The sequence below is a fragment of the Sinocyclocheilus rhinocerous genome, unplaced genomic scaffold (assembly GCF_001515625.1).
Source record: "Sinocyclocheilus rhinocerous isolate Xijiao unplaced genomic scaffold, SAMN03320098_v1.1 scaffold1938, whole genome shotgun sequence".
NCBI lineage: Eukaryota > Metazoa > Chordata > Actinopteri > Cypriniformes > Cyprinidae > Sinocyclocheilus > Sinocyclocheilus rhinocerous.
In genome coordinates, this window is record NW_015629065.1 from 1,503,362 (window position 1) to 1,526,907 (window position 23,546).

At 37.4% G+C, this 23,546-nt stretch overlaps 2 protein-coding genes and 1 long non-coding RNA gene across 4 annotated transcripts in view; 1 reads left to right on the forward strand and 2 right to left on the reverse strand.

Annotated features, from left to right (window-relative positions):
* Window positions 1-3,748, reverse strand: part of LOC107738733 (CMP-N-acetylneuraminate-beta-galactosamide-alpha-2,3-sialyltransferase 2) — an 11,009-nt gene extending 7,261 nt beyond the window's left edge. Inside the window, exons 1-2 of the mRNA XM_016550558.1 lie at window positions 2,845-3,748; window positions 839-1,032 (exon numbers count right to left, since the gene is read on the reverse strand). Coding sequence (XP_016406044.1) covers window positions 839-1,032; window positions 2,845-3,342 — 692 coding nt within the window. The 5' untranslated portion in view covers window positions 3,343-3,748. The remainder of the gene's footprint in view (window positions 1-838; window positions 1,033-2,844) is intronic.
* Window positions 3,749-5,474: 1,726 nt separating this feature from the next.
* On the reverse strand, window positions 5,475-18,894 carry LOC107738734 (uncharacterized). The gene is made up of 3 exons (XR_001639922.1): window positions 18,557-18,894; window positions 10,886-11,029; window positions 5,475-5,548 (listed from the first exon to the last, which is right to left on the reverse strand). It is a non-coding gene; the product is annotated as an uncharacterized LOC107738734 (long non-coding RNA).
* Window positions 18,895-19,934: 1,040 nt separating this feature from the next.
* Window positions 19,935-23,546, forward strand: part of LOC107738735 (splicing factor 3b, subunit 3) — a 25,064-nt gene continuing 21,452 nt past the window's right edge. The window contains exons 1-6 of one of the 2 annotated variants that reach the window (XM_016550560.1): window positions 19,935-20,057; window positions 20,900-21,019; window positions 21,178-21,333; window positions 21,421-21,591; window positions 22,429-22,601; window positions 23,061-23,202. In XM_016550560.1, the coding sequence (XP_016406046.1) occupies window positions 20,950-21,019; window positions 21,178-21,333; window positions 21,421-21,591; window positions 22,429-22,601; window positions 23,061-23,202 (712 nt within the window). In that variant the 5' untranslated portion in view covers window positions 19,935-20,057; window positions 20,900-20,949. The remainder of the gene's footprint in view (window positions 20,058-20,899; window positions 21,020-21,177; window positions 21,334-21,420; window positions 21,592-22,428; window positions 22,602-23,060; window positions 23,203-23,546) is intronic. The other variant, XM_016550559.1, reaches the window with a different exon arrangement.

A 23,546-nucleotide genomic window follows, 5' to 3' on the forward strand; every position in this document is an offset into this window, starting at 1 on the left:
TAACATTTTTTTTATTTAAACAATTTTTTGACAGATTCCTACAATTCCTAAAATGTGTTTTCTCTTTATTATGGCCGGTGGTCTAATAAATTGTTAAGCACTGTATGTTTTCATAGCATTCAGTTGTAACGTTTGTTTTAAGGACATTGGGCAGAATGTGGAATAGTGTGTTTTTGTCAATAAAATAAAAAAAGAAAATTGTTTGTTTTTAATCCGATTAATCGAAAAAAATAATCGAACAACTAATCGTTAGTTGCAGCCCTAGTCTATTTCTATGATTATGTTCCCTAAAAAATGTAAACACTGTGGATATGTGCTTACACTATAATTTTTTATTTGTTTGAGCATCCTACCAGTTTGGGGCAGGGCTATTCAGTTGTTCAACCAATGGAAGATGATTATGGAAGTGTTAAAGTCCGCATGAAATCAAAATGGACTTTATTTACTTTACTAGCGCACATTGCTAGTTTTGATGTACCTGTTTGAAAAGTAATTATTTTTTGCCAAGTACAGAAATCACCTTTAATTCTAATTATAAAAAAATGCCCACAAAATAAAACCTAAACTGAAAAACACTGCAGAAAAAAAAAAAAACTAAAACTAAAACAAGTTAATTGTGAAAAAACAACAACTAAATAATAGTGTTCAATTAAAAACAACTTTGAAAATCCAAAACTATCATAACCGAGCTAGACAAACTCATTCTGAATTCCAGGGCACCAATTTAATTTGTATGTCTTATTTTTAAAATTTCAAAACAAGACCAAATCTTTTTCCTAATTTTTGATACGCAGTTCGAAAGACTGTTTTCTTTCCCTGCTGGCATTTCAAGACTCACCTCATGATGAAGTCGTGGCCATCGATCACCGGACCGTAACCTGCCCCACGGAGGTTTCCCGAATTCCCCACCACAGCACAGCGCAGACAGCGGGCAGGGTCCCACGAACCGTACGGGGAATGGCCTGGAATGACCTGGAACAGCCTCTGTAGAACTTGCTGGATGTTGTGGGGTTTGAATTGAGGCTGCAACATCTGTACAAGGCCCAGAGGGAAGAGAAGAGAGGGAGGAAGAGAGCGAAAGAAAGAAACTAACATAAGGTTGGGCAGTTATCTTTTAACTTCAAACCATCTGCACACCTGCCTGTGCACACATGCATACTAAAATAAACATCCAGGCAGCCAATTAGCCGCTGAAGCCCTCTGCTGTGATGAATAGAAAAAAAGATCCAACAAAAACACGTTCCGAAAACCAAGACCAGACTTAAAATCTTTCCTTTTGTATTTTTCTGACATCCCTCCATGACATGGCTTCCTTCCAACCAACCAAACCCCTTCTCTATCTTTCCATGTTTTCTCTCCCTCCTTTCTTCTCCTCATGGTCCCTGCTGCCAATGACTGGCAGAGTTTACCAGGTCTCCACTGGACCTAATAATTCTTGGCAGATGTTTTCTGGGTACAGATGCCAGCCACCAAATTTACTCTGTGCCCATCCAAATAACAGGAGCCATTGAGTTTAATACAAGATTCTGTCATCAACAGAAAGTTATGCACTACCATTCAAAGGTTTAGGATCAGAAAGATTTGTTTCATGTTTTAGATTTCTATACATTTATTCAGCAAAGGGTGCTTTAAATGGATCACAAGACAATCACATTGTTATAAAAATTTATTTTTCAAATACATTTTTATTCATCAGTGAATCCTTAAATTGTGGTTTTTACAGAAATATTTAGAAACAACTGTATAATGAAGTATCATGTGGTACTGATGTCTGGAATAATGGATGCTGGAAATTCAGTTTTGCCATTACAGGAATAAATTACATTTTGAAATAGAAACAAGTTTTTGTTAATTGTAATAATATTTCAACATATTGTGGTTTTTAATGAATTTTTGATCAAATAAACAGCTTTCTTTAAAAAAACAAAACTTATCAACCCCTCTAGAACAGTAGTCTGCATTCATGTAAGTTATATGTGCATCTTTATATATAGCAGTTTTGGGCAAAAATCTAAATTTAAATTCCTGACTTGATTAAATTTAAATTTGATTTGAACTTGTTACAGCCCACAGGATGCTGAATTGGAATTTTATTAAAAGGAAGAGGAATTTAATTCATTGCAATTCAAAAATTCCACACAGATGAATTTCATCAGTCCAACAGAAGTTTCATAACAAAACAAATTACATAATTAGTTTTGAGTAATTACGCCCATTATACTCTGAAATGAATGTCCAATGAGTCCAACATTGCCAAAACAATTACTTTCATTTTTGTTTTTCTTTCTGGCTTTTTTTGGACCAGTAATCAGGCATCTTAGCAATTGCCTAGAACACCCCAGCATTCTAACAGCACCACTTACATTTTCTTCAGAAAATGTCAGATTCAGTAGTTTCCATAAGTGCAAGCATGTTCCCAACCTTCATCCCAAAATCTTTCTGCTTCTTTTGCTTAATGCACTCCGGCACCTGCCCTGCTTTTAATTCACTCTGAGCAAGTATTACAGACTTACACTTTTCAGCTGACACACTTTTTTTTCAGACATTACTCATGTTCTTTTTAATAAAAACGGCCTCTTTGCTTCCTGTCGCTTAAACATGATGCATAAGCACAAATGCAGATTGCTAACCTCTCTCATTTAAAGGAGAGAAGCACAACAAAATTAGGTCTCTTTTATTAAGGACTGTGCGAGTTCCCGTGCAACAGTTTTGCAGCCATTTCATTTTGTTTTTCCATTTAGTTAATGCATGAGGTCGAAAGCATGTAGAAAGCAAGTCTAACCACATCAACTGAAAGGGTTTCTAAATCTAAAAGCAGCAGCGAGTAACCATAAGATCACTTACCACCCACCAGTAGTACACGTCTGAAGGCAGCTGGATGTTGTCCCGAATCCACACAGGCGAGATGTCCGGGTCATAGTTCTCGTCGAACCAGTCAGAAACGCCTGGGTCACCCACGCACCGAGAGCAGGCACATGTCTTCTGCTGGGAGCTCTCGGCCGGGACGACCCGGTGGGAACCGGCATAGCTGGGCACTAGCTTAACCCTGCGTGACTCTTCCCATCCCGGGGGTTCCAAGTAAGGCAAGCCGACTCCTCCTCTCAGCGAGAAGGAGAAGAAGAGCGACGTGAGGAACAGGAGGGACAGGGATCCCAAGACCACGCAGAAGCGAAGGGAGCATCTCATGCCCCCACGTTCCCCTGCCGCCACAGGTCCGACTCCAGCGGGCACACAGGGTCTCAGCTCGCCCGCCCTCTGAGCCCGCGCCCATGCGGCCCAACCCCAACCCCAATCCCATCCCAAGCCGAAGCGTCCCTCTCGCTGCGGAGGCACAGACGGCATGCGCCCGCCCCACTGCCATGAACCGGCCCCTGCCACCGTGCCCAAACTGGACTCAGTACTACTCGGTGTACTGAGCGGCACAGGCTTTAAACCCAAAAGTGTGTGAATCTCACAAAACTGTGCGCCTGTGAACTGCCACCGATGATCTCCAGTCTGTCAGTCTTCTCTTTCAATGTGTCTCCGCTGCCGTGGAGCCTCTTCCCCCTACACTATGGGATCTCCTCCAGCTCTTTCTTTCACGCTTTTGAACTGTCTATACTGCCACGGTTCAAACACACACCAGTCTTTCGCCTCTAAAAATCAGTCTGCTAGTAGGCGTGTGTGTGATCGGCTCTATTCTCCTTGCAGTGACAGTTGGAGGAATAGCCCCCTCTGTGGTTTTGACATCTCAGTGCCAGACAAGCTAGGCTGTCAACCGTGTCTGTTCCATTACAGTCCTAAATCATCACAATTAAAAGAACCAAAGACTTAAACTACTTCAGTCTGTGTGCATTGAATTTATTTAATACACGAGTTTCACAATTTGAGTTGAATTACTGAAATAAATTAACTTTTCCACGACATTCTAATTTATTGAGATGCACCTGTACTTCCGCTCTGGAATGGCATTCCTTTTCTGATGACGGCTTGGGCAGAATATCCTTAAACACACCCCTCCAACCTTTATCATGCCCCCACGTTCCCCTGCCGCCACAGGTCCGACTCCAGCGGGCACACAGGGTCTCAGCTCGCCCGCCCTCTGAGCCCGCGCCCATGCGGCCCAACCCCAACCCCAACCCCATCCCAAGCCGAAGCGTCCCTCTCGCTGCGGAGGCACAGACGGCATGCGCCCGCCCCACTGCCATGAACCGGCCCCTGCCACCGTGCCCAAACTGGACTCAGTACTACTCGGTGTACTGAGCGGCACAGGCTTTAAACCCAAAAGTGTGTGAATCTCACAAAACTGTGCGCCTGTGAACTGCCACCGATGATCTCCAGTCTGTCAGTCTTCTCTTTCAATGTGTCTCCGCTGCCGTGGAGCCTCTTCCCCCTACACTATGGGATCTCCTCCAGCTCTTTCTTTCACGCTTTTGAACTGTCTATACTGCCACGGTTCAAACACACACCAGTCTTTCGCCTCTAAAAATCAGTCTGCTAGTAGGCGTGTGTGTGATCGGCTCTATTCTCCTTGCAGTGACAGTTGGAGGAATAGCCCCCTCTGTGGTTTTGACATCTCAGTGCCAGACAAGCTAGGCTGTCAACCGTGTCTGTTCCATTACAGTCCTCTATGAGTCCAAGTTTGTCACTGTAATCCAGTTTGTCCGCAGCCGTACGCTCTGTCTAGCGAGCCACCTTGTCGAACTTCGCAGCCAGAGGTGGAAATGGGTGGAGTTTTCTCACAGTCTTATAATGAAGCTCTTTTGCAGACATCTTGAATAGCTTTACATTCTACAACACTCTTCAAACTCTTTCAGTCTCATTCATTTAGCGGTAGTTGCGTATCCTGTGAGTTACTTTAAGTGCAGAGACATGCCACAGCGTTTGTCTCTTGGTCTTTACGGCGTCTTCAATGAAAGCAGCTTGGAGATTCAAATATGAGGAACCTCTGGTTCCAACAGTTTCCCTTCCTAACTGTGTGGTTTGAACATTCCAGTCTAGATAAGCACTTTAGGATATTCTGCCATCATGGTTTGATAATTTGAGCACTTTGACTCTCTCCAGGTCAGTGGATAATAAAAATGAACCAAATAAAAATAAGCAACAAAGATGACTGAAAGAATCTAACGGCTCAAGCACAAAAAGGGATTTGAGCGGCAAGGAGCTGGATTAAAGAAAAAGGCATGCAAAAACAGCATCCGATTTTCTTCTAACACTGCATCTGTCTAGCAGCTAGTGGAGTACGTGATCAGCCGAGTGCATGTGAATGTGTTGTGTCGCAGGGCTCACTTGCCAATTTCACGATGACAGCTCTTAACGGAATTGGTGAGGTGGAGAACTCGGATTTCAACAAGGCAGTGTGCCCTGACCTGCTGTTGTCCTGTAATCTCCAAATCTATAATCTCTGGGATGCTGCTGCTGGCCCACCTGTGTGAGCTGTCTTTCTCTCTGCCAGTTTGCTGCCAGTGAAAACCCGTCAGTCTGAGAGGGTGCTGTGCATTAGGATGGTAGTGAAACCCAGCTGCTGGTGTCTACAGCTGCTCTTCTTGATTCAGGGCAACCTTCCAAACTACAGGGAAACATACAAGTGTAGAATTAAGTACTGCATAACAAGACAGTGCATTTATTTTTTATTTATGTTATTTTCCCCCCACTTTTTTTGTATGCACAAATTCTAAGACAGATTTTCATATTCAAATGTTCAGAGAACTGGCAAAAAGCACAGAATATTGGCATGCATAATTAAAAACAAATATTTCACACCGTTATATGCCAAACTGTGTTTTGCTCCAGACATTTTTTCCACATTTAATACAAATTGCACCAATATGACTTTGAAATGTACACAGAAAAATCAAGCACAATGTTTTTTTAAAAGGTTTAATTTATGTTTAATTTACTGTACCACAATTGAAAATGTACAGAGTAGCCCTAAAGTCTGAAATACACTGAAATAATTGTCAAAAACATTAAATCAAGAAAGAAGTTATGACAAATTATATGAAATTCAAAATTATGAGGTTTTGCATGATTTTTAGATCACCAATCATACAAGCTAAATTCTGACACTGACCATGTGAACTCCTTTGTACAAAAGAGCAAATTTCAATGTTCCCATTGAAGAACAGGTTTAGATCAAGAGCTTTTGTCATTAAAGCAAAAGCAAAAACAAAATACTAAGAAATTCTGCCATTCTCAACTCCTGTTAATTTTTCAATCCAACTCGAATCAACTTTTATCCTAATAACATGATTTGCAAATAAAAATATTAAACTAGAAAAGAATAGACAATAGATGCATTTTCACTAGCAGTCTGAGACTTTTGGATGCCACAATAGGTATAGAATCAGATCAGAATCAGAATCAGAATATAGTGTATGAGAAACAAAATAAAAAGAAAGAAAAGCAGCATAATAAGCATGTAAACATCACTAGCTTCTGCTCATATACTTGTCAGTTCTTTTCTGCTTGTAAAATTTGCAATATACTTGCAAAATATTTATAGTTTCTCCCTCCAACTCATACTTTAATTTCAAGACCTTCTTTTCCCCATTCTATATCTGAAAGATCAGCAAAGATGATGAAAATGAAAAGCCGTTCACTGACTTTTCACATTCATCATCTTCTCTGATATCTGTCCCTCACACACATTTTGTGAGGGCACCACGGTTGAAGTGTTTCAACCTTTGGGTCTCTCTTGTGACCCACGATTTTCTGTTGAACATTCTCTGTAGAGCATCTGCTGAGCTGAATATGTGGAGCACAGGCACCTTAGAAGAACATTAACTTCACAGCGTTCACAAAATAACACCAACCAATTTGTTCATGCTTGCATATTTTAATTAACACATTAATTTGGATGCATGTTTAAAAGAAATACACAAAAGGTATAGCTCTGACAGCAATGCACATATGTGTTAAACATAGCCTATCTGTCAGTTGCCAACAGTTCAATCACAGGCTTAGAAGAGGATATCGACATATCAAACAAACAGGTGGCTCGTGCTGCTTTCACTGTGGCCGCAGATTAAATCAGGCGATTGTGATTGCATGCGTGGGTGAGCCGCTCGAGATCACATAATGCTCTCCCCTTCCATTCCAATTAGAAAATGAATTTCAGATTTCATTTTCTCCGGCAGCAGTAAATGCCTGCTTCTTTGATTGAGACGTTCTCATCCTTAAGCACGCTACTACTTTTTAGACGCCCACAGTTTGATGAGAGAAACCGCGAAAGAGACTGCAGGCACAGTTCAATAGTGTTTATTTCTGCTACATCCTTCATGCTGCTGACTGATTCTCTTACCTATAGTGATGTAATACGACGTGAGCGAGACGAGGTTTGACGTTCTCAAAGGCGTGAACGTGCCCAAGTTTCCACATTTATGAGCTCTGATCATCTTTTCGATTTCGATCTTTTCGTTTATGTACAAATGTGACCCTAGGCCACAAAGGGTCAATTTTTTACGTCATAAGGGTCAAATTTTTTTTTTAAATTGAGATTTATACATAATCGGAAAGCTGAATAATTAAAGGGGTCATATGATGCGATTTCAAGTTTTCCTTTCTCTTTGGAGTGTTTGATCACAAATGCAGACATATGTTTTTTATGATAACAGATATATTTTCTACGTTGGTTGTGCTTTGATTTGAACGAAAACAACGTATCCGTGTGGTGCGGCTGACACGGAACAACATACGCTGTTTACGTTCAGTGGATACTCTCCAAAATGGCTCTAGGGTGACGTGGAGGAGACGAATTGTTGAATAAAGTTGTTTTTTTTTTCTTTTGCGCACAAAAAGTATTCTCGTAGCTTCGTAATATTACAGTTGAACCCCTGATGTTACATGGATTATTTTACCGATCTCCTTGCTACGTTTCTGGACGTTGATCGTGGTAGTACCCTTGCTGTCTATGGGAGGGTCAGAGAGCTGTCAGAATGAATCAAAAATATCTTAATTTGTGTTCCGAAGATGAACGGAGGTCTTATGGGTTTGGAACGACATGAGGGTGAGTAATTAATGACAGAATTGTCATTTTTGGGTGAACTAACCCTTTAAACTTAAAATGTTGTTAATAAAACTTCCTCAGTGAGTGGATGATATATAGCCTACAGTGTGCGAATTATTCAACGACATCAGATTTTTTTTTTTTTATGGGAGCAGGGAGTTTTGTCTTTCGCAGATAAAAATATTATAACGCTTTTTGTAATATATTTTGGATGTGTAAGTGTATCACAACATGACAAATAATTACAGTAGGCCTACTTATGGTTTGTCGATATTATGACAATATAGTGTCCATACTATGGCTACCTCATAGCAGTGTGGGAAGGTTACTTTAGAAATGTAACAGGTTACAGATTACAAGTTTTACTCTATTTAAAATTTAATAAGTAGTGTAACTATTTCAATTACTTTATTAAAAGAAATGTAACTGATTACATTTGATAACTTTGCTAAATTTGTAATATTTTCAACTGTTAATCATGCAAACATTTAAACCAGGCATGGGTTAACCTTACAGTTCTAAACACTGATTACTGTCAGACTTTCAAAATACTTTACTTGAATTAAGATTACAATAATTTAATTTAAAGCATAGCCACCACAAAATCAAACTTTAGCACATTTTTTTACTTTGAGATCATTCTGAGGTTAAATAGATATAAAATCATAAAAATAAATAGTTTAATAGTTAGCAATGATACTGTTTTTGAAATCAAATCTTTGCATAGCTATGACAGGAAACACTGGCATTTAACAATGCCTTGGGGGGAAAAAAACAGATTATCTGTTCATATATAATTTATGATTAAAATAAAGCATATATAAACCCAAATAGAAAGTTATCGTGTCCTAAATTCCTGAAACATTGGTGTCTCATATTTTAGAGCAGTCACTGCAATTTATGAAAGAAGTCAATTAAATCTGTATGTGGGTGTGGGTGAAAAAATTCAGATGTAACCCTCTTTGTAATCATTAACATTTTCATAAGTAACTGTAATTTAATTACATATTTTTTTGTCAGTAACTGTAACTGATTACAATTACATTTATTTTGTAATTAAATTACGTAATTCCGTTACATGTAATTACTCCCCCCCCAACACTGACTATGATGCAGTGATGTTTTCAGACTGTGAAAAAGCAGTGCAGTTAATTGTATTCAGTGTACTTCAGTCTTAAATGTATATTAAAACTGTATTTGCAGATAATAGAATATTAATTAAATGGCCACTTAAATGCACTTCAAGAGAGAGTACTCTTTTATCACTGTTTCTTAACACACTCAAGTACACTTTAAAAGTACACTGTGCAGTAACGTCAAATTACAAGTTTTAATTGGTGTATTTTAAAAAATTGTTAATTTAATTACACATTTTTTTGTCAGTAACTGTAACTGATTACAATTACATTTATTTTGTAATGAAATTACGTAATTCCGTTACATGTAATTACTCCCCAACACTGCCTCATAGTGAACTCTAATTTGTAAACTTTTGTGTTTAATAAAAAGTTAATAATTTAGCTGGATTTTTATTTATACTTTCACATTTTTATTAATTGTTCTGTGTACAGGCTTCAAAATTCATGTAACTGAACTGATTGTCATGTGTTATTTTTGTTTACATAAATTTATGCTACCTCTGTGAATCTTGAGAGTCACCTTTACTAAGCGTGGTTTACTAAGGACCAGCATATAAGTGTGATGCACTTATATAGCACTGTCTAAAAAAAGTATGGAAGTCAGCACACCATATATATAGGCTATAAAATCTCAAATGAAAGGCAAAATCCTCTTAAAGCTGAATTATGCTCCCCGTCTATTCAATTCATGCTTCATTTTCTCACCAAGCATCACATCCTCCTACCCCATCCAATATCTCAAAATGACAGTCTTCTCATTTATAAAGCCAGTTGCTAGACTCACAACAAACAGCAGGCAGCTGAGATATGTAACCATTATTATTCGCTTTTGGTCAACACGTCTAAACATGACTGTTGCGCTCAAAACATTATTACTCGGATTCTTGACTCCAAACATATACAAACGCATGCTTGCAATACATTCTCTAGGACAAATTCAGACGATAACACTGGCACCAAATTCTCCATTTCTTCCTTCTTCAGCCATACACAGGTATCACACACAAAAAACATCCATTAAATTACGTAATTCCGTTACATGTAATTACTCCCCAACACTGCCTCATAGTGAACTCTAACTTGTAAACTTTTGTGTTTAATAAAAAGTTAATCATTTAGCTGGATTTTTATTTATACTTTCACATTTTTATTAATTGTTCTGTGTACAGGCTTCAAAATTCATGTAACTGAACTGATTGTCATGTGTTATTTTTGTTTACATAAATTTATGCTACCTCTGTGAATCTTGAGAGTCACCTTTACTAAGCGTGGTTTACTAAGGACCAGCATATAAGTGTGATGCACTTATATAGCACTGTCTAAAAAAAGTATGGAAGTCAGCACACCATATATATAGGCTATAAAATCTCAAATGAAAGGCAAAATCCTCTTAAAGCTGAATTATGCTCCCCGTCTATTCAATTCATGCTTCATTTTCTCACCAAGCATCACATCCTCCTACCCCATCCAATATCTCAAAATGACAGTCTTCTCATTTATAAAGCCAGTTGCTAGACTCACAACAAACAGCAGGCAGCTGAGATATGTAACCATTATTATTCGCTTTTGGTCAACACGTCTAAACATGACTGTTGCGCTCAAAACATTATTACTCGGATTCTTGACTCCAAACATATACAAACGCATGCTTGCAATACATTCTCTAGGACAAATTCAGACGATAACACTGGCACCAAATTCTCCATTTCTTCCTTCTTCAGCCATACACAGGTATCACACACAAAAAACATCCACTGACCTTAGCTTACTCTTTCTTTCCCTCTCTCTTTTGTTGTTCGGTCGCTTTTAGTGGGTCTTGACCAATGTGCCTGCTCAGCAAGGGTGAGCCGAACACTGTAGAGTGGGTGTCTGAGTTGCCTTGGCAACGAAACCTCACAGCTAGCTGCAATGGAAATGTAATTGAAAGAGAAGAGCAGACATTCACATACTGGGTGGGCTTGCATTCTCTCCGACTCGCTGCTGGACAGGTTGTTATTACATATTCAACAGTCGACGGCTCCAGTTTTGTGCTGTCTGTGATCAGATTGGAAGCAGAGAGGGAAACCGATGCCTGTCCAGTGACTCTAGGGTTAATGTACTGACAAATAATGCACTCTCTCTCGCCGGCTGAGGATTAATCTAATCATAAAATAGTAATTTTCAACGGCTTGGCCCTAAGGCTTAATCTAATTTCATGTTTAATGGATTAAACCCTTTTAAAGCTGGATACATTATTGCTTGTTAGGCCTCTCTGGGGGAAAAAGTATGATTATTGTGTCTTGTGTTTTTTTTTTCATTTAAAAAGTAGACTAAAATTATGATTTAGCTATTTAAATCAACATTTTCTTCCAATGTAATCTGGTGTCAGCGGAATGTGTTTTCCAGCTCAGAAGCTTTCATTCAATGATTCTTAGTTCAGTCGACATTTGTGACCCTGGACCACAAAACCAGTCTTAAGTAGCACGGGTATATTTGTAGCAATAGTCAAAAATACATTGTATGGGTCAAAATTATCAATTTTTCTTTTATGCCAAAAATCATTAGGATATGAAGTAAAGATCATGTTCCATGAAGATATTTTGTAAACTTATAAATTTCATATTTATATTTACTGTAAATATATCAAAACTTAATTTTTGATTTTGGACTTCATTTAGACAGCTTTAAAGGCGATTTTCTCAATATTTAGATTTTTTTGCACCCTCAGATTCCAGATATTTCCATGAAGATATTTTGTAAACTTATAAATTTCATATTTATATTTACTGTAAATTTTTCAAAACTTAATTTTTGATTTTGGACTTAATTTAGACAGCTTTAAAGGCGATTTTCTCAATATTTAGATTTTTTTTGCACCCTCAGATTCCAGATTTTCAAATAGTTGTATCCTGGCCAAATATTGTCCTATTCTAATAAACCATACATCAATGGAAAGCGTATTTATTCCGCTTTCAGATGATGCATAAATCTCAATTTCGAAAAGTTGACCCTTATGACTGGTTTTGTGGTGCAGGGTCACATTTTGTAATTACTAAAGGAATTGCATTTAATTTCTGGGAATGTGGCCTAATAATAAACGGGCCATCATTCTGACCTCTTTTAATGCTGGTGTTCGTCATCAATCATTCTTCAGATTTATTCTCTAAGAATTTATTCTTCAGATAAATAATCCCAAACTGAGTTTACAATACAGAACTTGATTTGAAAATTGAAACTTTTTAACCAAAGTGCCTTATGGCTACTACAGTTTCTGCATCACAAAAAAACGTCTCATAGCTTTATCTGAGTCACACTAATCACAAAAAAAACCCTATAACCTTTCACTCCACTTGAGCTTCAAGCCTCAAACTAAAATGACGGAAAATGAAATGAGAGATGCCTGCCTCTCTAATCAAATTCAAGTCTCAAATTGATTTTATGCATAGCCTTCAGCTTCAATCGTGTTTATTTCCCATTCTGCCTCTCAGGAAATACTGGCTATCGCATTTTTATTTCATTCTTTTTTCTGTTTTGTCTTATACATATATATATCTTTATACCCTCTCAAGGGAAAATTTATTTAGCCTTGTGCACCTAACATGAAAGTAAAACTAGATATAACCTTAGGTGCTATTTTGGTCGTGTTTATTTCCCATTCTGCCTCTCAGGAAATACTGGCTATCGCATTTTTATTTCATTCTTTTTTTCTGTTTTGTCTTATACATATATATATCTTTATACCCTCTCAAGGGAAAATGTATTTAGCCTTGTGCACCTAACATGAAAGTAAAACTAGATATAACCTTAGGTGCTATTTTGACTCATCCAAACAAGTTTCTGCCTGATTAACTTAATGTCACAATTATCTTGGGCACAGATAAAAAGCGTCTAAAAAAACATTTCTTACCAAATTTATAACAATCTAACATAAAAACATTTCGTGCCATCTGATTTGACAGTTGCAAACACTTTCTTTTAACTCTGAGAATGTATTTCATATCCATGCTAATTGGGACACTGCCCTGAGGAGCCACTGGATCAGTTAACAGCATACAGCTAAGCAATCCGTACCCTTGAATTGTATTTGTGCCCAAAGGCAATGAGTCGCATTCTCCTGGAGCAACTGTTGACCCTTCATCATGCCTTTCTGGACAAACCAGATCCACAGGGGATGCCACCAGTCATGTCCTTCATGTCCAGCAGAAGCTGATCTATTATGAGCAATCACAGATACATCTCTACGATGCTGCAGAAAACAGCCCTCATGGATCTCAAAGGCCTGGGAAATTCGGTAGCTCTCGATCTTAGAATGTAAATCAGAGCAGAAATCATCTCAAAGAAGCAGCAAACACATCATGCAGAACTAGGAGTTCAAAACGCTTGTATAGGAGAGATCTGTTTATAACAGCAGCGATGGATGGTACAGTCACCATGTCTTATTCTCGCATAAACTGCCTCACCAGAAATTTGTGTTTGTGTGCCGTGGGAGCCGTGACAGCTGCAGCTGCCCAAGTGTCTGACTCAGCACCCTCATCTCTGCTTCAGGCTCTAAAAGCCAGTGTGTGTGTGTGTGTAAGGTCCTATTCAGGAACATTGACTTTGATTTCTGGCATCAGCACAGGTGAAGCAAGTGACCTCAACATTGCAAATATTGGCTGCTGGAATTTTTTCATACTGTACATTATGTTGTGATGCATTAATTCATTTGTAGCATTTTAAAATTGTGTTTCATACAGTTTATTTATTTTACATCTAATATATTTTAATAGTGATTTAGAAATAATTATCATCTTATCTGTATTTGCCACACTCTAAAAAATGCTGGGTTGTTTCAACCCAATGTTGGGTCAAATATGGACTAACCCAGCTGTTGGGTTAAATTTTTTAATTAAAGTTTTAACCCAAACGTTGGGTTAGTCCATATTTGACCCAAAGTTGGGTTGAAACAACCCAGCATTTTTTAGAGTGCATCATTTTAATATGGTGCATCACTTTTTCTTTCTTTCTTTATTTTGCAGTGGTTTAAACTATGAACTTTTGAGAAGAAATTTGAAGTCTTCCTTAAAAGCCCACAGATGAATACAATATGTGGTCAATATGTGGACCTCAATTACCTGCTCCTCACTGACCTTGTCTCTGTTGCACAGGTTTGACGCCTCACATCTCCTTGCTGTGTCTCTGTAGCATATTCATGAATTATCCATGCATCTGTGGCTGTACCTCTATCTACAGTATCTCTTTCTATTTGGCAAGTACAGAAAAAGATGTGCTTTCAGCCTACTGTGGCCATTTTCCGTATCAAACCTCTCTATTCTCTCAATCATTCTTTCTGTGCCGTCTTCTTTTAATGATGTTTTTCATCACTTTCTCTGTTTGACAAAGTATTTATTCTCCTGTGCTCAGAAAGGTCTCTCTCTCCCTCACTCATCCAGTAGAGATCCTCTAAGGCCACCTAGACTGGGGCCAGATGCCAAGGCCTGTCGCAGAGCCCATCGATCGAGAAGAAAACCAGGGGCAACGCTGGCTCCAGAACATCACATTACTGGCACAGTTAACCCTTACTTGAAATGTTGCTCACACTATATCCGGATGTCATGAAAGTGCTGCAATGACAGATTGAAAGGTTGTATGTCGTCTATTATACCTTTCCGAAATCTGTTAACTTCCAAAATTAGAATAAACCCTAGAGCTATTTTGTTAACATTTAATTTGGATTAATTTACAATTAGTAAATGAGGTAAGCTACAGATGTGTGCGCTTGCTCAAAGTCAAACTGTAATAATCTAATCAATCTAATGTGCTTAACAGTCATTTTGACCCGGATTTTCTTTTTCCCAAACATGAAATGCTAGTTAATGTTATCGTTTTGGACTAAAACCCATAACCTCTCTCACAGAGGGTATAACAACTTTAAAAATTTTATAATTTTTGTACTTTTTTCACATCTTTTTACACTTCTAGTGTTCCTGGGAAAAAGTGATCACCCTACAAAAAATAGCTTATAAATGTCTTGCTATGGTGTATTATTACTAAATATTGTATTCAATCTTCTTATTGACTTGCTTTCTTTTAATTAGCACAGTTTTTAGTGAACATTGCCAAAATTACCCACAAATAACCAGAGCCGGACAGTAACTAAGTACATTTACTTGAGTATTGTATTTAAGTACACTTTTTGAGTATCTGTTGCATTGTGCATTGACATAAAAAAGGAAATTTACTTTTGTACTTTTAAAATCAAGTACTTCTGTACTTTTACCTAAGTAAAAATCTGTCTTTACAACTTTTACTTGTAATGGAGTAATATTTGACCAGCAGTATCTGTACTTTCACTCAAGTAATGGAGTTGAGTACTTTGTCCGCCTCTGCAAATAACTGAAGTGCGTAAGTTCAGATCAATGAGGCCTATACAACCAGTTAGTTCCAATAAGAAATACCAAACCTTTACTAATTGAAACAAACAAGTAAACATTACTAAATATTGGATATAATCTTCTAATTGACTTGTTTTCTTTTAATTAGCAGTTTTTGAGTGAACACTGCCAAATTTATCCAAAAATGATGTTTGTTTTTGCCACATTTTTACACTAGTGTTCCTGGTCAAATATGACCAGCCTACAAAAAAATTGCTTATAAATATCTCATTATGCTATATTATTACCAAACATTGGATTCAATCTTTTTATTGACTTGTTTTCTTTTAATTATGTGAACATTGCCAAAATTATCCACAAATTGTGCTTTTGTCACTCAAAGTTACATAAGCTCAGATCAGTGAGGCCTAAGACCAATTAGTTCCAGTAAGAAATACCAAACCTGTACTAATTGAAAGAAAAGAAGCTGACGAAAAGATTGAATCCAAGATTTGGTGATAATATAGCATAATGAAAAATGTACAAGCTATTTTTAAAAGGCCAATCATTTTGGACAGGGAACGCCAAATTTGGATTTTTAGCACAGCACAAAGGTTAAACAGTGAGAGCTGAGAGTGTCATGTTTCCTTCCTGTCTAGTCTGAACTCAAAAAGATATTTTGGGACTGTTACTGTTTGTAAAAACCATTACAATTTCAGTGATCTGATATGATGAGCATCTGAAAGAAAAGTCTTCCATCTGTTTGGGGTTGGGAGCAGGTCTCTCAGGGAAAGAGAAACCCAGAGAACTCATGCATGCACACACACACACACACACACACACAAGAATACAGATCTACAGACAACTCTAGTGTGTTCAGCAGCAGGTGCCCTATTTGTTATTTTCTGTACAATCCATGTGATCTCCAAATTAAGATGCAAACATAATGGTAAAATGTTGCAAGTGCTGTAACTGTAAATGCTGAGTTGAGTTATTTAGGTTGATAGAAGTGAATTTCAGGTAACCCTGCTGTCAAAGCTCTGTGAATTAACCAATTTAAATCCCTGATCGAAAAAGGTTTCCCAAAGAGTAACCTATTTAAAATCTCTCATATGTGACTCTTTGACAGCGTGCTCGCTCTGTACGCAGTGTTAACCTAGTTAAGGCTAAGTCAGCAGGACTTCTGCTGGCTCCTGAAATTCCCCGGGTACTATGTTAGCCTAGTTACAGAAGATTATGAACATCTGTCAAGTAGAGCAGTTGCTCAAACAAGACAAGTTTACAGACTATCTCAATATGCAAAGTTCTTTTCTGTATCCTCTCTTAGTGACATTTGAATAGTTCAAACTGTAATTTCAACTCAAGGACATGTGTGTTTAAGAAACACATCAGGTGATTAAAATATTCAATGCAATGATTTATTCATTATATGGTTTCAGCACTGAGTCGCTCTGCATAATGTCGCAGCAGATATAATAAGAAATAGATGGTCCTCCATTATGCCTTGGGAAAAATTACTGCTCATATTAAACTCAACTTGAGCTTGGCCATTTTCTCTGTTGTGAACTGATAACCACAGTGAGCTGCAAAACAGATTTATTTTGACCGCATGTGTCTATGTCAATGTAAAATAAATATATAAATAAATAAAATGTTTTTTTGGGGGGGTCAGGGGTTATCGGAGTATGTTTTACAAGGAAATACTACTTCAGTCTTTCTACTTCAAAATTTCAGGTTTAATTCAATGTGTTACTTGTCATTTCCTGTAATTAGGCCTATGTGTGAAATTTACAAGCAGTGAAAACTGGTTTAAAGTAAAACATTTTTTCAGTGACATTTCTTCAAATAAAAAAGAGCCCTATCACCAGAGTCCTGCAATTACTCCAAACAGCAACTGTCCTCTCAAATTCAGTCACTGAAAAGTGACCAATTAGCAAAGGGCAAACTGAATGTCATGACAGAATCAGAAATTAATTAAAAGTGTTGCAGCAGAAGCTGTTTACAGTGAGATATTATGTGATATAGCATTTAAATCACCACAAAATAGCCTCAACGTTACAGAAAAAGAGCCACTTACAATGATCTACCAAAATTCTTTTTGTTTCATATATAACAGAATAGAATTCAGATACTAGTAAATAAACTAGCATGTAATTAAACCTTTTAGGACCTATAGTTGAGTATAACTTGGATCATATTGTATTATTAGTATGTGATAGTTAATATTTTTAAATAGGTGCAGCTTATTCAATATGGCCAGAATTTTTACATATGATAAATAAAAAAAAACACACACATTTCAATCTTATATCTAGCTTAATAAACATTAATAACTATAAGTTTACCTGTCATAACTGATCTAACCATATGTAGTTCTTTGGTGAAAAGGGCATGGAAAATGCTTGTCTGCTAAAACCTATGAAATCTATGAAAATCTTTAAAGCACATGGTTTATTAATGTACAAGTGGTGTTTAAATTCCAGTACAGTCATGTTAAATATGTTAAGTTATAGTGATTCTACTCAGTCTGTAAAATGGGAAGGAAATCCTGCACTTTTGCCATAGGCTTCCCTGATAAAAGGAAAATAGGATGGGTTAATAGATCTTTAAATCATTTTTGTTGTCTTTCTGGTCAACATACTGCTTATTTGATTTCACTTTATTGAGTTAACATCCACATCTTTGGAGTTGAGCTGTGTCTACTTTGAATAAACTGCATAAGGATGAGACAAAGACTTGATTAGGTCACCCCATCACATCAACCCCCGAGAAAATCCTTTACTACCCCTCTTTCTTTCCTGTATCTAAGCAACGCTGGCAGATCGGTAAGGGTGGGTTCAGAGTGGAATGAGACCCTCACATAAATGAGATGGGACACAAAGGGGCAAGCCACGGGTCCCTCTTGAGTGCCTCTATGCATGATGTGGGTCAGGGACCGACCACTCTAGCTACACAATCTGGGACTATCTGCTTTAAAAATAAAAAAGGAGGGGTTATACATTAATGGACTGAAAACCACACAAGCATTGACCACAACAGGTTATATTTAACACAATGGACACAAATGACAAATTTTATGAAGCTCATGCTTTCCTTACCTTGCAATGCCTCTTAGGATGCATAACACTTCATCATGGTGTATTCTTAAAGCTGGGGCAGTTTTTGGACGTAAAGACACCCACTTCACCTCCTCTCTGGAATGTAAATTTCTGCAGACTGTTGTAGATGTTGCACTAAATGAACAGCATTCAGCTTCCATATGATTATTCACATCAATTCTCTGCCGGTGGTCGTTTCCAGCGTCCACGTAGTATTCTGATGCAGTTGTGCACTAGGATTTTATCCTGCTGTCCGTTATTTTATCGTCTCTAAGCCCTTGGATAATGTGCAACAATGTAATTCTCACAATGCTGCGTGTAGACCCTGTGTGATGCCCCCGCTCAACAAGACACCCTCACCCCAAATTCTCCAATCGCGTTAACAGTCTACTGGGATGTGTAGTTCTTTAAATGATTTATCGCTAAACTGCGAACCGTTATTTTTTTTGTTCATTTATTTGAGCGACTAACCCAATACATTTTTTCTTATGCATTTATATAAGATGTTTTGCCTTGCAAGTGATTGTAATTAAAATAATAATACAAATATAAAGAAAAATTAACAAACAAAAACAATACAAAAACACTATTAATTACTAAAAATTACTAACAAAAATAAAATAAACATTCAACTAAAAACATTATTTGACACTCTAAAAAAAATCTACTTAAACATATTGAAGCTGTAAAAGGGTAGTTGAGATATTTAAATCTCTTGCAATTTCAAACTAAAAATAATGGTAGTTATATAAATTTGGTCATCGTTTTAAACTGTAATGGAAAAAAATGAAACGTTTTGCCTTTACGGTATGTGGTTATTTTCTGGAATTTCCGTAACTACAGTGCACATGCTAAAGAAAAGAAAGAAAGAAAGAAAGTGTGAGAGAGTTAAAACGTCGAGTGCCTTCTTTTCAAAAGAATGTGATGCCATTTTAAAGACGATACTACAATCGTTCTATTACAAAACCAAATTCGTCTTTATTAACATTGAACCAAAAATCATAGGTTAGATCATTATGGGACCTCCTTCAGACAGTCCAAAAGCTTTCAGAATCGTTCGACCACTTTGTTTAATTTCCCTTTTTGTTTAATTTAAAGTCCTTAGTCAATAAACGTTACCATTTTTATTGTAGTAACAGTAACTATAATACTTTGGCAAAAAAAGGGTTAACGTGGTAAATGTATGTTACATTTCAAAATCTGTTCTTTCACATATTTTACTTCAGTCAAACTTAACAGTTAGAATTGAATAAAATAATATTCCATAAAAATGAGAAAATATGAAAAACAGAAATGTCGTTTTTATAGCACGTTTCTACCAATTCTCTTTTTGAGGTCGATCTTTTCGCTCAGGCATGTATTTGGACAATACTGATGTGCGCCACATAACTGGGAGGCCCTCTGTCGTTCCAGCGCCGTTTGAAATAAAGAGGGACCAGGCCAATAAAATATATACGTTTCTCATCTGATTGAAATCTACAACATCCTGGTTGCTAATTCGGTAAATAGTTTAAATACATTTCGCAAATAACCCATATTTCTTTGTTATACTAACTTTTGTTTTCAGAAATTATAGTAATAACCTTAATTTTGACTATAAAGTTTGTTAGCCGACCGGCTAAAGATGAATGGATAACTGGACTAACGCTTGCAAATTCAAGCGCCGTTTGCTGTAGATTATGTGCTGATTTTGTGTTACATGATGTAAAGTTACAAGAACACTTATTTAGCGAATTGTTTTTTTTTTCTTCCATGCATGTTGTAACTCGACGAACAATCCAAAGTGAAACTCTAAAAACTTGCTCTCACTATGCAGAGTTCAGTTTGTCTTACTTACATTTGATTTGCCATAGAGCTACTAATGAAAATACAAAATGATTACCCTAATCTTTGTGTTTAAAATCCAACATATTTATTTTCCGAGCCATCAGCATTGTTAAAGTTAACATAAGACCATATATGGAACGTATTTGTTCCTAATGCAGTGCTTTATGCGTAATGTTAAAGGGGTCATATGATGCTGCTAAAAAGAACATTATTTGGTGTATTTGGTGTAATGAAATGTGTTTATGCGGTTTAAAGTTAAAAAAACACATTATTTTCCACATATCTTTGGATTTGAGACTTTAGTCTTTGCAACTTTACAGATCTTCTTTATGCACCAAGAGCTTGTAACACTCCAAAGAGAAAGGAAAAAATGAAATCGCATCATATGACCCCTTTAAGTTTAATGTTTCTGTGCTAATTAGATGAAATGAACACTAGTTTCTGCCTTATGAGTCGTTTTGCTGTCCTCACTTTTAACTTTGATGCTTATACATTCTCTGTATGACTTGCTTGTAGGTGTTGGTTAAGCTCTTTGTCCTGAGCCTGAAGGTGCAGTCACAGCAGCCATGTTTCTGTACAACCTGACCCTGCAGCGGGCAACTGGCATCTCCCATGCCATCCATGGCAACTTCTCAGGTATATCACAGAACAACAACACTTCCTGGGTGGTTTCTTAAATGCAGTGTATTTTACTTATTTTTGTTAGGGTAACTGCAAGAATAGTGTTGCATTTTATTTTAAAGTGTTGAGAATTAAGAATGATTTTTAAATCTTTGGTGTTCCTTTTTTACTAGGAACTAAGCTGCAGGAGATTGTTGTTTCCCGTGGGAAAATTCTGGAACTGCTGCGTCCTGATGCCAACACGGGGAAGGTCCACACGCTGCTTACTATGGAGGTTTTTGGTGTTATCCGATCCCTCATGGCTTTCAGGTTGACAGGTGGAACTAAAGGTTAGTAACTTGGTTCAAATTGTTGTTTTGCATAGATCATATGTATAGAGATTGATTAATTCTTATGGATCTCTCACCTTGTAATAGACTATGTTGTGATTGGAAGTGACTCTGGCCGAATTGTGATCTTGGAGTACCATCCTTCCAAAAACATGTTTGAAAAGATACACCAGGAGACATTCGGCAAGAGCGGCTGCAGACGTATCGTGCCAGGGCAGTTCCTCGCTGTGGACCCAAAGGGCAGAGCTCTTATGATAGGTAAAGCTACAGACTCTGTGTAGTAAAGACTACAAGGGTTGTAGCAGTTTGACATGCATTAGGATAGCAGTTAAAGGAATTGTTTGCTAAAATTAAAATTTGCTGAAAATGTTTTCACCCACAGGCTATTCAGTATGTAGTTGAGTTTGTTTCTTCATCAGAACAAATGTGGAGAAATTTTGCATTATATAATTTGTTCACCAACGGATCCTCTGCAATGAATGGCTGCCATCAGAATGAGTTCAAACAGCTGATAAACCATCACAATAGTCAAGAAGTAATCAACATGACTGCAGTCCGTCAGTTAACATTTTGTGAAGTGAAAAACTGTGTTTGTAAAGACGTTTTTAACTTCAAACCTTTGCTTCCAGCTAAAATATGAGTCCTCTATCCATCATATTGCTATATTCAGTGAAAAAGTAATCTCGTCTGAGTCCATAGCAAAATCAAGCACCGTTTACAAGTGAATGTTCCAAAACCATTCTAACCAAATATGTCAGTGGGTTTTGATTTAAGAGGATAACAGACGATGGACTTTTTCCAGTGGAGGGTGCATTATTGCTGACGAGAATTTTGGCCAGAAGCGACTGTTTGATGTGAAAGGACAACGGAGGATGGGCTTTTTATGGTGGAGGAAGCATTATTATGAACTAGTATTTTGGCCAGAAGTGACGGTTAAAAGTTAAAATGCCTTGATGGATTTGTTGCCTAAAACACGCATCTTTTTGCTTCACGAAACATTGATGGGCTGGAGTAAATTTTTAGTTTAGGGTGAACTATTCCTTTAATTGAAAATTGTGTTCTCGCGTTTTTACTATCCACATTCCATTTTCTTAGGTGCCATAGAGAAGCAGAAGTTGGTATACATCCTGAACAGAGATGCAGCTGCCCGCCTTACCATCTCCTCCCCTCTAGAGGCCCACAAGGCTAATACACTTGTTTACCATGTGGTTGGTGTGGATGTGGGGTTTGAGAACCCTATGTTTGCCTGCCTGGAGATGGACTATGAGGTCAGTGTCTTTCTTGTAGTGCATTGGTTTTCAACCTGAGGGCTAGGGTCTGAAACCTCCCAAGGGGAATGCAGGATGACTTAAAAGTAAAAGTAGCTAAAATATTAAATTTATAGTAACAATTCTAATCTAAATGAAAAATGCTAATCACAAAACCAGAAATATCTTAGCCTATATGAGGGTGGTCTTCGAATATTGTGGTGGGCCTTTGAGTCAAAAAGGTCGAACCACTGAACTAGTGGTGGAATAAGATTCACGTTGGTGGCCTGACCACTGCTACGTTGCCTAGGATGTAAACACAAGCAGCTAGCTTAATAAGGAACAGATTCTTTACAGATTGGGGTGTTTTTGCGTGTAGCCAATGCCATGATATTACTTCATCCTGGTTTTTCATGGTTTTACAAATATAATCAGTTAGGTGACATGTCTCTAACCCATAGTGTTAAATGTTTTTTGCAGGAGGCCGATAATGATCCCACCGGAGAGGCTGCAGCAAACACACAGCAGACTCTGACCTTCTATGAGTTGGACTTGGGCCTCAACCATGTGGTGCGCAAGTACAGCGAGGCACTGGAGGAACACGGCAACTTCCTCATCACAGGTTCTGATCTTTTTAGAATGTAAAGATGTCAAAATGCTAGATAAGGATTCACAAGATCGACAATGTTGCAATACCTTTAGCACAACACAGTTATTATCTAGCACTTATTTCACCATAATTGCGGTTGAGATAATTGGTGTAAAAAAATAGTGTGATTCTAAATTTGCTTAGGGGGTAAGATTTTTTTTTTTTTTAAGAAATTAATTTTTTTAGCAAACGTTATTAAATTGAACAAAAGCGACAGTAAAGATGAATACAAAATACAAAAGATTTCTGTTTCAAATAAATGCTCCTTTTATTCATTATTAGAATCCTGGGGGGGGGGGGGGGGAACGAAATTTTTT